This window comes from Gorilla gorilla, chromosome 12, assembly GCF_029281585.2.
Source record: "Gorilla gorilla gorilla isolate KB3781 chromosome 12, NHGRI_mGorGor1-v2.1_pri, whole genome shotgun sequence".
NCBI classification, from domain to species: Eukaryota; Metazoa; Chordata; class Mammalia; order Primates; family Hominidae; genus Gorilla; species Gorilla gorilla.
The window spans coordinates 115,787,238-115,801,642 of NC_073236.2; the positions used below are offsets into that span (position 1 = coordinate 115,787,238).

Below are 14,405 nucleotides of genomic sequence, written 5' to 3' on the forward strand. Positions count from 1 at the left end.
AAAAATATGTCGTGAAACTAGAGTCCAAATTATTTATTTTGTAATCAAAATTTTTTTTTTTTTTTTTGAGACAGAGTCTTGCTCCATCACCCAGGCTGGAGTACAGAGGTGTGATCTCGGCTCACTGCAATCTGCACCTCACAGGTTCAAGTGATTCTCCTGCCTCAGCCTCCCAAGTAGCTGGGATTACAGGCACCCACCACCATGCCTGGCTAATTTTGTATTTTTAGGAGAGACGGGGTATCACCAGGCTGGTCTCGAACTCCCAACCTCAGGTGATCCACCTGCTTTGGCCTCCCAAAGTGCTGGGATTACAGGTGTGAGCCACGCACCCACATTTTTTAACTTGATAATTAAAATTAATAATTACATGGGGAGGGCTGGGCACAGTGGCTCACACCTGTAATCCCAGCACTTTGGGAGGCCGAGGCAGGCAGATTACCTGAAATCGGGAGTTCGAGACCAGCCTGACCAACATGGAGAAATCCTGTCTCTACTAAAAATACAAAATTAGCCAGTGTGGTGGCACATGCCTGTAATTCCAGCTACTTGGGAGGCTAAGGCAGGAGAATTGCTTGAAGCCGTGAGGTGGAGGTTTGCAGTGAGCCAAGATCGTGCCATTGCACTCCAGTCTGGGTGACAAGAGTGAAATTCCATCTCGAATAATAATAATAATAACCACATGGGGAAAACACAGAAAAATGGTTCTAATGTAGACAATTAAATCTAATCTTCCTTTTCTCTCCTTTCCAAATGTCCTGGGTTTAAGAATACTTTATGCTATTATGTAACAGGGTATAGATGATACATATGTAGAGGGGACAGGGACAGACTGACTGAATGATTATAAATGAACAAAGATGACATTAGGTCTAAATCAACTGAAAAAAGCATCAAATGATCTCTTAGTACCTTTTTATTTACATGTTTTAAAAAGCCATCTAATTCCCCTTGCCTCCTTTTTTTAATCTTCTTATGTGAGCAAACCTTTTCTATAATTTTCTTCTGAAGTGGATCTGCCACACAGTCAACCCATCTTTTATATAACATCTCCTTTCTTCTTGCATTTAAGAAGGCATGATGTTGTAGATACTTATCTAGTTCCTAGTAAACAGTGGTAGAAAAGACAAATATATTACCCTAAAGCTTTCTTGTTCTAAAATTTTCCAAAACTTAAACTTCATAAGTTTAAATTACTCCTAAGAATAACCCACAAAGACATTCATTAATTCAATTGTTTCTTTGGCTTTAACTTCTACTATGTGACATACACTCTGCTGCAAACAAGGAAAACACAGGTATTTGGGGCAACATGCCTGCTCTCCCTGGGGAGAAAGACTAAAGAACAAATCAAAAGCAAGGCAAGGTGGTGCCTGCCTATATTTCTAGCTACCTGGGAGGGTGAAGCTAGAGAATCACTTGAGCCCAGGACTTCAAGGATGCAGTACACCATGATTGGGACACTGCACTCTAGCCTGGGTAACAGAGTGAAAACCCATCCCTAAGAAACAAACAAACAAAATCACAAACAGTGGGAGGGGGAATATAGCAAGATGTATATTTATATATGATGGATATATATATGGCATACTATAAATAAAATAACTGAAGACAGAGGAGAGAAAAACCATTTGCTAGATTCTTAAAAGATTCCCAGTTTGGTGGGCCTCAGAAATTTAAACAGACCTACCATAAGACCCAACAATTCCACTCCTACCCAAATGAATGAAAATCCAGGCTCAAATAGATACTTGTACACCAATGTTCATTGCGGCATTATTCACAATAGCCAAAAGGTAGAAACGATCCAAGTATCCATCAAGAGATGAACAGATAAAATGTAGTATATACATACCACATTTATTTATATGTGTAATATGGAATATTATTCAGCCATAAAAAGGAATGAAGTTCTGAAACATGCTACAACATGGATGAACTTTGAAGAGTATGCCAAAGTGAAATAAGTCAGACACAAATGGACAAATAGTACAGGATTCCACATATACGAACTATCTGGAATAGCCAAAATTCATAGAGCCAGAAGGTAGATTAGAGGTTACCAAGTGCCTGGGGGAGGGAGAAATGAGGAGTCACTGCTTATTGAATACAAACTGTCAGTTTGGAGTAAGGAAAAAGTTTTGGACATAGTGGTGATGGTTGCACAACATTACGAATGTGATTAATGACACCGAATGGTACACTTAAAATGGTTAAAATGGCAAATTTTATATTGTGTATATTTACTTTTATATCGCATACACTGAAAAAAATGATTAATTTTTTTTCAAAGCCAAGACTCCCAAAGTGGGAGACATTTGGGCTGGGCCTTTAAGAATGAGGATTTACACTAGGTGCGGTGGCTCACGCCGGTAATCCTAGCATTTCAGGAGGCCAAGGCAGGAGGATCACATGAGCCCAGGAATTCAAGACTAGCCTGGGGAAAATAGTCAGACTCTGTCTCTACAAAAAAATTAAAACTTGGCCAGGCGTAGTGGCAATCCCACGCCTGTAATCCCAGCACTTTGGGAGGCCAAGGTGGGCAGATCACTTGAAGTAAGGAGTGTGAGACCAGCCTGGCCAATGTGGTGAAACCACGTCTCTACTAAAAATACAAAAGTTAGCCGGGCATGCTGGCACGTGCCTATAATCCCAGCTACTTGGGAGGTTGAGGCAGAATTGCTTGAAGCCGGGAAGTGGAAGTTGCAGTGAGCTGAGATCATACCATTGCACTCCAGCCTGGGCAAAGAAGTAAGACTCCGTTTCAAAAAAAAATTAAAACTTAGCTAGGCTCCGTGGCTCACACCTGTAATCCCAACTAATTGGGAGGCTGAGGCAGGAGAATCACTTGAGCCCAGGAGGCCAAGGCTGCAGAGAGCTGTAATTGTGCCACTGCACTCCAGCCTGAGTGACAGAGTGAGACCCCGTCTCAAAAAAAAAAAAAAAAAAAAAAAAGAAGGGTTATCCAGGAAGAGAAGAGATGGCAGAAAAAGAGGAAGAAAAACATTCTATGAAAAAAAAAACAACAAAAAACCCTTCACTACAACTGACCTTCAGAAAAAAAAAAAGGCAAGAGTAAAGAGGCAGAAGTGTAGCATAACCTAATCCAAGTGGCAAGTAGCCTGCAAAGATGATGCTTGATTAGGCTACAAACTAATTCATTCTCACTAAACCTTCTCATCCACTTTTCATATAGCAAATAAAGTCATGTGACTACTAGGAAGAGCGTGAAATAAATAAAATATTAAGAACCCTGAGAGGTCTGCTAGGCTGAGTCCCTCCCTAACCTCTGGCCATAGCACACTTCAGCCATTCCCAATGTTAGTTCCTTTCCTTTTTAAAGAGCTCTAAAGAAATTTCTTAAAAATAAAAACAGGTTACCCACTCCAGTGTCCCTGGTGTTTAGTACACTTCACATGGATGTTCTTCTTGTCACATTAAGCCCATCCTGGCTCAGTTAAACCCTGTTCTATGTATATCTGAGTAATAATTAGTCAATGTGTTCTGCTAACAGCTCTTAAGGATTAGCTCATTTATAGTGACTGCTGAAACCCACTAAGACAAAGAAACAAGTGAGTAGAGGAAAATTTCTGTGCCTCTCTGCAAAGGAATTCCCACAAAGTATAGAAAGGGAGGAAGTCCATTAGAGCAATTTCAGAGATCCCTTAAGGTTAATTCCAGGTGCAAGGGAGTGTTCTTTTAATTCTTTTTTCCATATTTTCTAAATAGTTTTTATAGCATATGCTACATATAAAAAGGAAAAACTACATTTAATTTTTAACTGAGATGCATTTTCTAGCCAATTCTTACCTTAATTACAGAATTTTCTTTGTATAGTATTGATTGAATAGCTGCCTCAGTATCTTCTTTAGCTAAAACCTGAAAGGACAGAATTAAACTTTGAAAAGAAAATCTTTAAAAACTATTAGTGCTATCTGGAATCATTATATTTAGCATGACAGACATATCCCTGGAAAGTTCTCTATGCATGCAGTTTGTTTCCTCCAAATCATATCATCGAGTGCTTTTTTTTTGTTTGTTTCTTTGAGACAGAGTCTTGTTCTGTTGCCTAGGCTGCTGGAGTGCAGCAGCACCGTCTCAGCTCACTGCAACCTCCACTTCCAGGGTTCAAGCGATTCTCGTGCCTCAGCCTCCCAAGTAGCTGGGATTACAGGTGTGCAACACATGCCTGACTAATTTTTGTGCTTTTGGTAGAGACGGGGTTTTGCCATGTTGGCCTCGCTGGTCTCAAACTCCTGGCCTCAAGTGATCTGCCTGCCTCAGCCTCCCAAAGTGCTGGGATTACAGGCCTGAGCCACTGTGCCCAGCCCATCAAGTGCTTTTTAAACAGTATTTCGATCTGTCTGCTCTTGGCTACACCAAAATGTAACTCAGCTCACAGACATTTTGAGTCCCAAAATGTTCAAATGTCTTTTCCGGAGTCACATGGTAGTTACAATCCATCTTTTTTCACTTCCTATAAAATGCTTTTACTTTTCTGGGTTAAAATAGATTAAATTAGGCCTCTATTTGAGGCTTTTTGACTATGCAAGACATACTAATCTTCCAGCCTTGATTCTTACAGAACTAGTTAAGAATATGTCAACAGTTTCACTAAAAGCTTAGTGCCACCTAAGGCAAACTCTATACATAGGAGAAATGTCACTAGTGAACAATAATACAAGGTCTTAGAAAGACTTTCTATTCAACCTCCTGCTCTTTTTCGTGTTCTTCCATAATGAATTCACCCACTAATTTTGTTTTTGAAAATTACTGAAACATAAGCCTATGGATATAATAAATCAAGGAAATGAGTTATATTTTTATCCATTAACTCACAACTGTATATAAAATGTAAAATTATAATTAAACAAGTAATTGGATCTTCTCAAAATGAAAGAAAGCTCTTATTAAAATAAAAGGAAACATATTCATTTAATTAATTTTTCCATGACAATTGACAAACTACCCAAAAGACTGAAACAAATTTCTTAGACAGTATTGACATAAATATAATTGGAACAAATTTATTTATCATTAGTGAATATGGCTATCAAATAAATATTAATAATAAATTTTATTTTTTATGTACTTATTTTGGAGACAGTCTTGCTCTGTCACTTAGGCTAGAGTGCAGTAGTATGATCATAGCGCACTGTACCCTCAAACTCCTGAGCTCAAGCAATGCTTCTACCTCAGCCTCCCAAAGTGCTAGGATTACAAGCATGAGCCACCACCATGCCCAGCCAAATACTATTTTTATATACAAGTCACATTTTCAGATTTTGAAATAACACAATTTTTAGGGAACAGTGATATTAGTGACAAAATTATGACAGCATTAATTTTTCCATTTTTATAACAAATGTTCCACAATTATTAAATACCTGCCAGAAAATGGAAGCAGTTGATTTCTAGCACAGAATTGCCTTTGAGATCCTCTTGTAATTACATACAAATAAAATATTCTCAAGTTAACTGTCAGTGAAAGTAGTTGTCTTCAGTCCCACTGCTTTTATTTCCAGGACAGATGAGTAAAATCTCATTATCTAAGAACTGTCCTTCCCCATTAACATCCAAAGAAGCCAAGGCTCATGGGAGCTAAGCAACAACCAGAAGCATAGAAAACTCAAATGAGTCTACTCTAGTTTGCTTTCTTTGTTATTTTTGCCTCATAGAGTTGCCCTTCCTGGAAAGTCTGTACTCAGATAGGGGGTAGTGAATTAACATTCCAGATAAAAAATATAAAAAACAACAACCTGAAGACACTGGAGAGTGATCAAAAAGCAGGGAGTTACTGAATGCTATTCAACACTAAGAAAAAAAAAAAAAAACAGCACTAGATGAATTTCCAGTTTTTTATTAACTTGCCTGAGAAAGGGCCTTAGTCTGAGGTAAAGGAGGTGGCTAAAACTCAGATAGAAACATGCGGCCTAACTGGTTCAGGAATTAGAAGACAGAGTTTGGGGTAAGCATGGAAGCTGGAAGGTGAGAGGAAAAATACTGGAAAGGAGGGAGCCAAAGAAAGGATGCCACAAATTCTGCAAAAGAACTCTGACCAAATATCTGGCAAACTCTTGAACTGTATATGCATAAGGCAGACTCCATGTAGCCCAGCTTAAGATAAAAAAAGACTAAACTGTGACTTCATCTGCTGCCAACTTCAGGAAAGACAAGTTTGGAGATTGAGTTCAGCAAAGATAACTGCTTCCTAAAACAAAAGCTCAATATTCTTCAGAGGAATATAACAGAATCCAGACCCTCCACAATGTATCATTCATAATGTCCAAAATGTAATCTAGAATTACTAGATACATAAAGAAACAGAAAAATGTGATCCACACTTAAGAAAAAGACAATCAATGGAGACCAACTCTGAAATGACCCATATGTTGGAATCTAGAAGAAATGGATAAATTCCTGGACACATACACCCTCCCAAGACTAAACGAGGAAGAAGTCGAATCCCTGAATAGACTAATAACAAGTTCTGAAATTGAGGCAGTAATTAATAGCCTACCAACCAAAACAAAAAAAAAAAAAACAAAAAAAAATCCCAGGACCAGAGGGATTCATGGCTGGATTCTACTACAGATACAAAGAAGGGCTCGTACTAATCCTTCTGAAACTATTTCAAACAATTGAAAAGGAGGGACTCCTCCCTAACTCATTGTATGAGGCCATAATCCTGATACCAAAACCTGGCAGAGATACAACAAAAAAAGGAAACTTCAGGCCAATATCCCTGTTGAAGTACAATGCGAAAATTGTCAATAAAATACTGGCAAACTGAATCCAGCAGCACATCAAAAAGCTTATCCACCACCATCAAGTTGGCTTCATCCCTGCAGTGCAAGGCTGGTTCCACATATGCAAATCAATAAACACAATCCATCACATAAACAGAATCAATGATAAAAACCACATGATCATCTCAATAGATGCAGAAAAGGCCTTCAATAAAATTCAACATCGCTTCATGTTAAAAACTTTCAATAAACTAGGTATTGATGGAACATATCTCAAAATAATAAGAGCTATTTATGACAAACCCACAGCCAATATCATACTGAATGGGCAAAAGCTGGAAGCATTTCCTTTGAAAACCAGCACAAGACAAGGATGCCCTCTCTCACAACTCCTATTCAACATATTACTGGAAGTTCTGGCCAGAGCAATCGGGCAACAGAAATAAATAAAGTGTATTCAAATAGGAAGAGATGAAGTCAAATTGTCTCTGTTTGCAGATGACATGATTCTATATTTAGAAAACCCCATCATCTCAGGCCTAAAGCTCCTGAAGCTGATAAGCAACTTCAGCAAAGCCTCCGAATACAAAATCGATGTGCAAAAATCACAAACATTCCCTATACATCAACAACAGACAAGTAGAAAGCCAAATCATTAATAAACTCTCATTCACAATTGCTATAAAGAAAATAAAATACCTAGGAATATAGCTAACAAGGGATGTGAAGGACCTCTTCCAGGAGAACTACAAACCACTGCTCAAGGAAATAAGAGAGGACAGAAATAAACGGAAAAACATTCCATGCTCATGGATAGGAAGAATCAATATCATGAAAATGGCCACACTACTCAAAGTAATTTATAGATTCAATGGTATTCTCACCAATCTACCATTGACATTCTTCATAGAATTAGAGAAAACTACTTCAAATTTTATATGAAACCAAAAAAGAGCCCATATAGCCCAGACAATCCTAAGCAAAAAGAACAAAGCTGGAGGCATCACGCTACCTAACTTTAAACTATACTACAAGGCTACAGTAATCACAACAGCATGGTACTGGTACCAAAACAGACATATAGACCAATGGAACAGAATGGAGACCTCAGAAATAACACCACACATTTACAACCAACTGATCTTCGACAAACCAGACAAAAACAAGCAATAGGGAAAAGATTCCCCTTTAATAAAGAATTCCTTTAATAAAAGCATTCCCTATTTAATAAATGGTGCTGGGAAAACTGGCTAGCCATATGCAGAAAACTGAAACTGGACCCTTTCCTTACACTGTATACAAAAATTAACTCAAGATGGATTAAAGACTTAAATGTAAAACCCAAAACCATAAAAACCCTAGAAGAAAACATAGGCAATAACATTCAGGGCATGGGCAAAGACTTCATGACAAAAATGTCAAAAGCAATTGCAACAAAAGCCAAAATTGACAAATGGGATCTAATTAATCTAAAGAGCTTCTATACAGCAAAAGAAACTATCACTGGAATGAACAGGAAACCTACAGAATGGGAGAAAATTTTTGCAATCTACCCATCTGACAAAGGTCTAATATCCAGAATCTACAAAAAACAAACAAGTTTACAAGAAAAAAAAATCAAGAAGTGGGCAAAGGATATGAACAGACGCTTCTCAAAAGAAGACATTTACATGGCCAACAAACACATGAAAAAAAGCTCAACATCACTGATCATTAGAGCAATGCAAATGAAAACCATAATGAGATACCATCTCACGCCAGTCAGAATAGCGATTATTAAAGTCAAGAAACAATACATGCTGGTGAGGCTGTGGAGAAACAGGAGCACTTTTACACTGTTAGTGGGAATATAAATTAGTTCAACCATTGTGGAAGACAGTGTGGCGATTCCTCAAGGATATTAGAACCAAAAATACCATTTGACCCAGCAATCCCATTTCTGGGTATGTACCTAAAGGAATATAAATCATTCTACTATAAAGACATCTGCACATGTATGTTTATTGCAGCACTATTTACAATAGCAAAGATATGTAACCAACCCAAATGCCCATCAATGATAGACTGGATAAAGAAAATGTACATATACACCATGGAATACTATGCAGCCATAAAAGGGAATGAGATCACGTCCTTTGCAGGGACATAGATGAAGCTGAAAGCCATCATACTCAGCAAACTAACACAGGAACCAGAAAACCAAACACCGCATGTTCTCACTCATAAGTGGGAGCTGAACAATGAGAACACATGGACCCAGGGAGGGGAACAACACACATCAGGGCCAGTCTGGGGCTGGGGGTGAGGGGAGAGAGAGCATTAGGACAAACAGCTAATGCATGCAGGGCTTAAAACCTAGATGACAGGTTGATAGCAAACCACCATGGCATATATATACCTATGTAACAAACCTGCACGTCCTGCACTTGTATCTCAGAACTTAAAGTAAAATAAGAAAATTAAAAAGAAAATTATATTGACATGAAAATCTGAAAAAAAAGAAGACAAGGATTTGAGGACAGTTATGATAGCTATGCTTAAAAATATGCTCATAATTAATGAATAGAAAATCTTAGCAGAGAATAGAAATGATAAAAAACCAAGTGGAAAATACAGTTCTTAAATTTGAGAAATAAACAAACCTCAATGGGTTAGCAGCAGATTAGAGATGACATAAAAATAGTCAGTGAACTTGAAGACAGACCATTAGAAATTACCCAATCTGAAAAAAAAGGAAGAAGAAAGATTAGAAAATAATAAACAGAGTCATAGTGACCTATGAGACAATATCAAACGATTCAACAAATGGATAGAGTTGCAGAAGTGAGGAGTAAAAGAATGGAGCAGAAAACAACTGTTTGAAAAAATAATGTCTGGATGAGAACTTTCACTTTTGAACAAGACAGAGTAGCAGGAAACAGACTTACTCTCCCACCTGAAACAACTAAAAAAAAAAAAAAAAAAAAGATAAAATAGATGAAACAACAGTTTCTAAGATATCGAACATCAGGCAAAGAAGAACAGTGGCCCCTGAGAAATAGAAAACAAACAGCCCAGCTGTCTGCCTGAATTGAGGAGTGGGGATGGGAGTCTGGAGAGGCCAGAGCAGTTGGAGTTCATAGGTTAGAGTACTAGAGGGAGGAGAGCTACAAGAAAGATGGAGCTCTGGAGAACTGCAAAGGGTCAACCGCAGAGGTCCCCTTGAGTCTTCAGCTGATCGTAAACACTATATGCCCAAAGGAACAATGGGCAAAGAAACACCTGCAAGAATTAGGGAATCAATCCCTAGAGGTCACACAGTCCCAGGAGTGTTCGTTCCCTTTAGCATCAGTCAGAGGAAAAAAAAAAAATTCCCATAGTTTGAAGTGCATAGAGTAGAGTATTTGGAGAGGTTTTGTATCAGTACTGAAACAAAATTGGCCCTATAGTAGATACTGCTGTGGTCCTGTCTAGCAAAACTCGGAGGCAAGACCTGAAAGAATCCTGCTGTGTCCAAGTAACTTAACTGAATCCAAGGGGAAAAATGAAGAATATTTATGGGAAATCTGTGCACTTGTACTTAAAAAAAAAGAGTATGTATGGCAAATCAAAAATATCTAGCACTCAATATGGTTAAAATTCACAGTCTTGCATTTAATCAAAAATCATCAGGCATACAAAGAAATAGGAAAATTTAACCAATAATCACCAGGTATACAAAGAAATAGGAAAATTTAACCAATAATAAGAAGGAAAATTAACCAAAAGTGCCCCCAAAATGACAAAGACACTATAATTATTAAACCAGGACATTATAAGTTATTATTCCTGTAGTTCATAAGTTAGGGAAGCTAGAAGAAGACTAGACATGTTGAGACAGAAAAAAGTGTTTGAAAAAGAGCTAAGGGCCAGGCATGATGGCTCACACCCGTAATCCCAGTGCTTTGGGAGGCCAAGGTAGGAGGATCACTTGAGGCCAGGAGTTCAAGACCAGCCTGGGCTACATAGTGAGATCCCGTCTCAACAACAACAACAGCAACAAACAAACAAAAAACGGCAACAAAAGAATCCAGATAAAACTTCTAGGGATGCAAATTATACTTGAGATAAAAATATGCTAGGTAGGTTTATTAGCAGATTAGACATTACAGAAAGTTAGTGAACTTAAAAGCATAGCAACAGAAGCTTTCCAAAATGAAATGCACAGGGGAAAAACTGAAGAAAATTACCAGAATATCAGTGAGCTACAGGACAACTTCAAGCAGGTTATTGTACATATAGTTGTATTTCCCAAAAGATGGAGGGAATAGAAAAAAGAATTTAAGAAATAGGCCAGGCACGGTGACTCATGCCTGTAATTCCATGACTTTGGGAGGCCAAGGCAGGCGGATCACTTGAGGTCAGGAGTTCAAGATCAGCCTGGCCAACATGGTGAAACCTCAACTCTTCTAAAAATACAAAAATTAGCTGGGCATGGTAGTGCACATCTGTAATCCCAGCTACTCGGGAGGCTTAGGCACAAGAATCGCTTGAACCTGGGAGGCGGAGGTTGGAGTAAGCTGAGATCATGCCACTGCACTGCAACCCGGGTGATAGAGTGCGACTCAGTTGAAAAAAAAAAAAGAAATAATGGCTGAAAATTTTCCAGATTTGTCAGAAACTATAAACCCACAGATACAAGAAGTTCAATGAACTCTGAGCAGTGGAGAAATTGTAACTTTCATACATTGCTATGAAAATTTAAAACGGTATCACTGCTGTGGGAAACAGTTCAGCAGTTCCTCAAAAAGTTAAACATAGAGTTACCATATGACCCAACAATTCCACTCCTAGATTACATACCCAAGAGAACTGCAATCATGTTACCTAAAAAGTTACACAAAATGTTCATAGCAGCATTATTCATAACAGCAAAAAAACAGAAACAACCCAAAAGTCCATCCACTGATGAAGGGATAAACAAAATGTGATACTGAGACAATGGAATATTATTTGGTCATCAAAAGGAATAAAGTACTGCTTATGCTCTGACACGGACAAACCTTGAAAACATTATACTAAGTGAAAGCAGTCACTAAGGACCACATATTGCATGATACCATCTGTATAAAATGTCCAGAGTAGACAAATCTGTTTAGACAGGAAGTAGATCAGTGTTGCCAGCAGCCAGAGAGGGAGGGGAATGGGGAGTGACTGCTAAAATGTGTGAAGTTTCTTTTTGGGGGTGATGAAATGTTCTGGAATTAGATAGTGGTGACAGTTGCACGGATTCGTGAATATACTAAAAAACACTGAAAATAAAAATTCTGAATTTAAAAAAAAATAAAAAACACTGAATTGTACACTTTAGAGTAGTGAATCTTGGCCGGGCGCCCGGTGGCTCATGCCTGTAATCCCAGCACTTTGGGAGGCCGAGGCGGGCAGATCATGAAGTCAGGAGATCGAGACCATCCTGGCTAACACGGTGAAAGCCCTCTACTTTTTTTCTGTAAAAATACAAAAACAAAAATTAGCCAGGTGTGGTGGCAGGCGCCTGTAGTCCCAGCTACTTGGGAGGCTGAGGCAGGAGAATGGCGTGAACCCGGGAGGCAGAGTTTGCAGTGAGCCGAGATCATGCCACTGCGTTCCAGTCTGGGCGACAGAGCAAGACTCTGTCTCAAAAAAAAAAAGTAGTGAATCTTATGGCATGTAAATTATATCTCAATAGGAAGAGTCCAACAGTAAGAATACAAACAACCCAACTTAAAATTGCCAGTTTTAAAGTGGGCAAAAGATTTGAACAAACACTTTGCCAAAGAAGATAGATAAACGGCAAGTAAGACTTGAAAAGATGCTCATAATTAGTCATTAAGGAAATGCAAATTAAAACCACAATGAGATGTCACTATACATCTTTTTAAAATGCCTTGAGTTAAAAAGGCCATACAATAAATAAGTATAAATAAAACTATTCCAAATGTTGGCTAGATTATGAAACAACTGGAACTCTCACACACTACTAGTGGGAATGTAAAATAATTCAATGACTTTGGAAACTAGTTTGGCAGCTTCATAAAGTTAAATTCATTTACCATATGACCCAGTCATTCCACAACTAAATATCTACCCAAGAGAAATGAAAGCATAGTCCATACAAAGACACACACATGAATGTTCATAACAGCTTTATTTGTAATAGCCCCAAACTGGAATCAACCCAAATGTCCATAAACAGGATGAACAAATTGGGATATATCCATATAAGGGAATAGCATTCAACCAAAAAAGGAATGAAGTATTGATACATACAACATGGGTGAGTGGCAAAATAATTATGATGAGTGAAAGAAGCCAAACAGAAGGAAAAGAAATATATACTGTAAGATTCCATTTGTATACAATTTTTAAAATGCAAACTAGAGTGACAGAAAGCAAAGCAGGCTGGGCGCAGTGGCTCACACCTATAATCTCAGCACTTTGGGAGGCCAAGGCGGGCAGATCACTAGAGGTCAGGAGTTTGAGACCAGCCTGGCCAACATGGTGAAACCCCGTCTCTACTAAAAATCCAAAAAAATAGCCAGGTGTGGTGGCGCAGGCCTGAGGCTGCTACTCAGGAGGCTGAGGTAGGAGGATCACTTGAACCCGGGAGGTGGAGGTTGCATTGAGCCGAGATCACGCCAGTGTTTTCCTGGCTGAGTGACAGAGCGAAAGAAAGAAAAGAAAAAGGAAAGAGAGAGAAAGAATGAAAGAAAGAGAAAGAAAGAAAAGCAGTGGTGGGGGGATGGGAGGGAGGGATTACAACAGAATATTAAGGAAGCTTTGGGAGTACTGAATATGTTCACCATCTTGATTGTGGTGATGTTTTCGTGTGTATACATGTCAAAACTTACCAAGTTTGTACACTTTATTTGAGACAGGGTCTTATTCTGTCACCCAGGTGGGGATGCAGTGGCACAATCACAGCTCACTGCAGCCTCAAATTCCTGGGGTCAAGCAATCCTCCTGCCTCAGCCTCTCAAGCAGCTGGGACTATAGGTGTATGCTACCACACCTGGCTATTATTGTTTGTTCGTTTGTGGAGACAGGGTCTCAGTATATTGCTCTGCCTGGTCTAGATAGAACTCCTGGGCTCAAGCGATCCTCCCACCTCAGCCTCCCAACGTGCTGGGATTACAGGCATGAGCCACAGTGCCAGACACACACTTTAAATATATGCAGTTTACTGTATATCAATTACATCTTAATAAAGCTGTTTAGAAAAAAGAAACTACAATCTAAAAACAATGTAACTGGCTGGGTGCAAGGACTCACAGCTATAATCCCAGCATTTTGGAACACCACGGTAGGTGGATTGCTTGAGCTCAGGAGTTGGAGACCAGCCTAGGCGACACAGTGTAGAGATTTTTTGTATCTCTACAGAAAATACAAAAATTAGCCAGACATGGTGGCGTGCGCCTATAGTTCCAGCTACTAGGGAGTGGAAGGATGGCTTGATTCCAGGAGGAAACATAGCAAGACCCTGTCTCAAATATAAATAAATAAATAAATAAATACATCATATCAAAATTTGGGTGATGCAGCTAAGGCAGTACCTCAAGAGAAACTTATAGCTATGTTACATTTTAAAAGGTATATAATCAATGACCTATGATTCCACCTTAAGATGTTAGAAAAAAACAGCAAAGTGAATATACAAAG

The 14,405-nt window shown here is 38.7% G+C and overlaps 1 protein-coding gene across 12 annotated transcripts in view; it reads right to left on the bottom strand.

The window, feature by feature from the left end:
• The window catches only part of FAM228B (family with sequence similarity 228 member B), a 92,822-nt gene that overhangs the window by 30,824 nt on the left and 47,593 nt on the right, over positions 1-14,405 (bottom strand). For 7 of the 12 annotated variants that reach the window (XM_055377573.1, XM_055377565.1, XM_031008013.3 and 4 more), the window contains exons 3-4: positions 3,811-3,879; positions 913-1,104 (exon numbers count right to left, since the gene is read on the bottom strand). In XM_055377573.1, coding sequence (XP_055233548.1) covers positions 913-1,050 — 138 coding nt within the window. In that variant the 5' untranslated portion in view covers positions 1,051-1,104; positions 3,811-3,879. Of the gene's footprint in view, positions 1-912; positions 1,105-3,810; positions 3,880-9,391; positions 9,423-14,405 lie in introns of those variants that run through there. The other 5 variants (XM_063696026.1, XM_063696025.1, XM_055377566.2 and 2 more) reach the window with 3 other exon arrangements.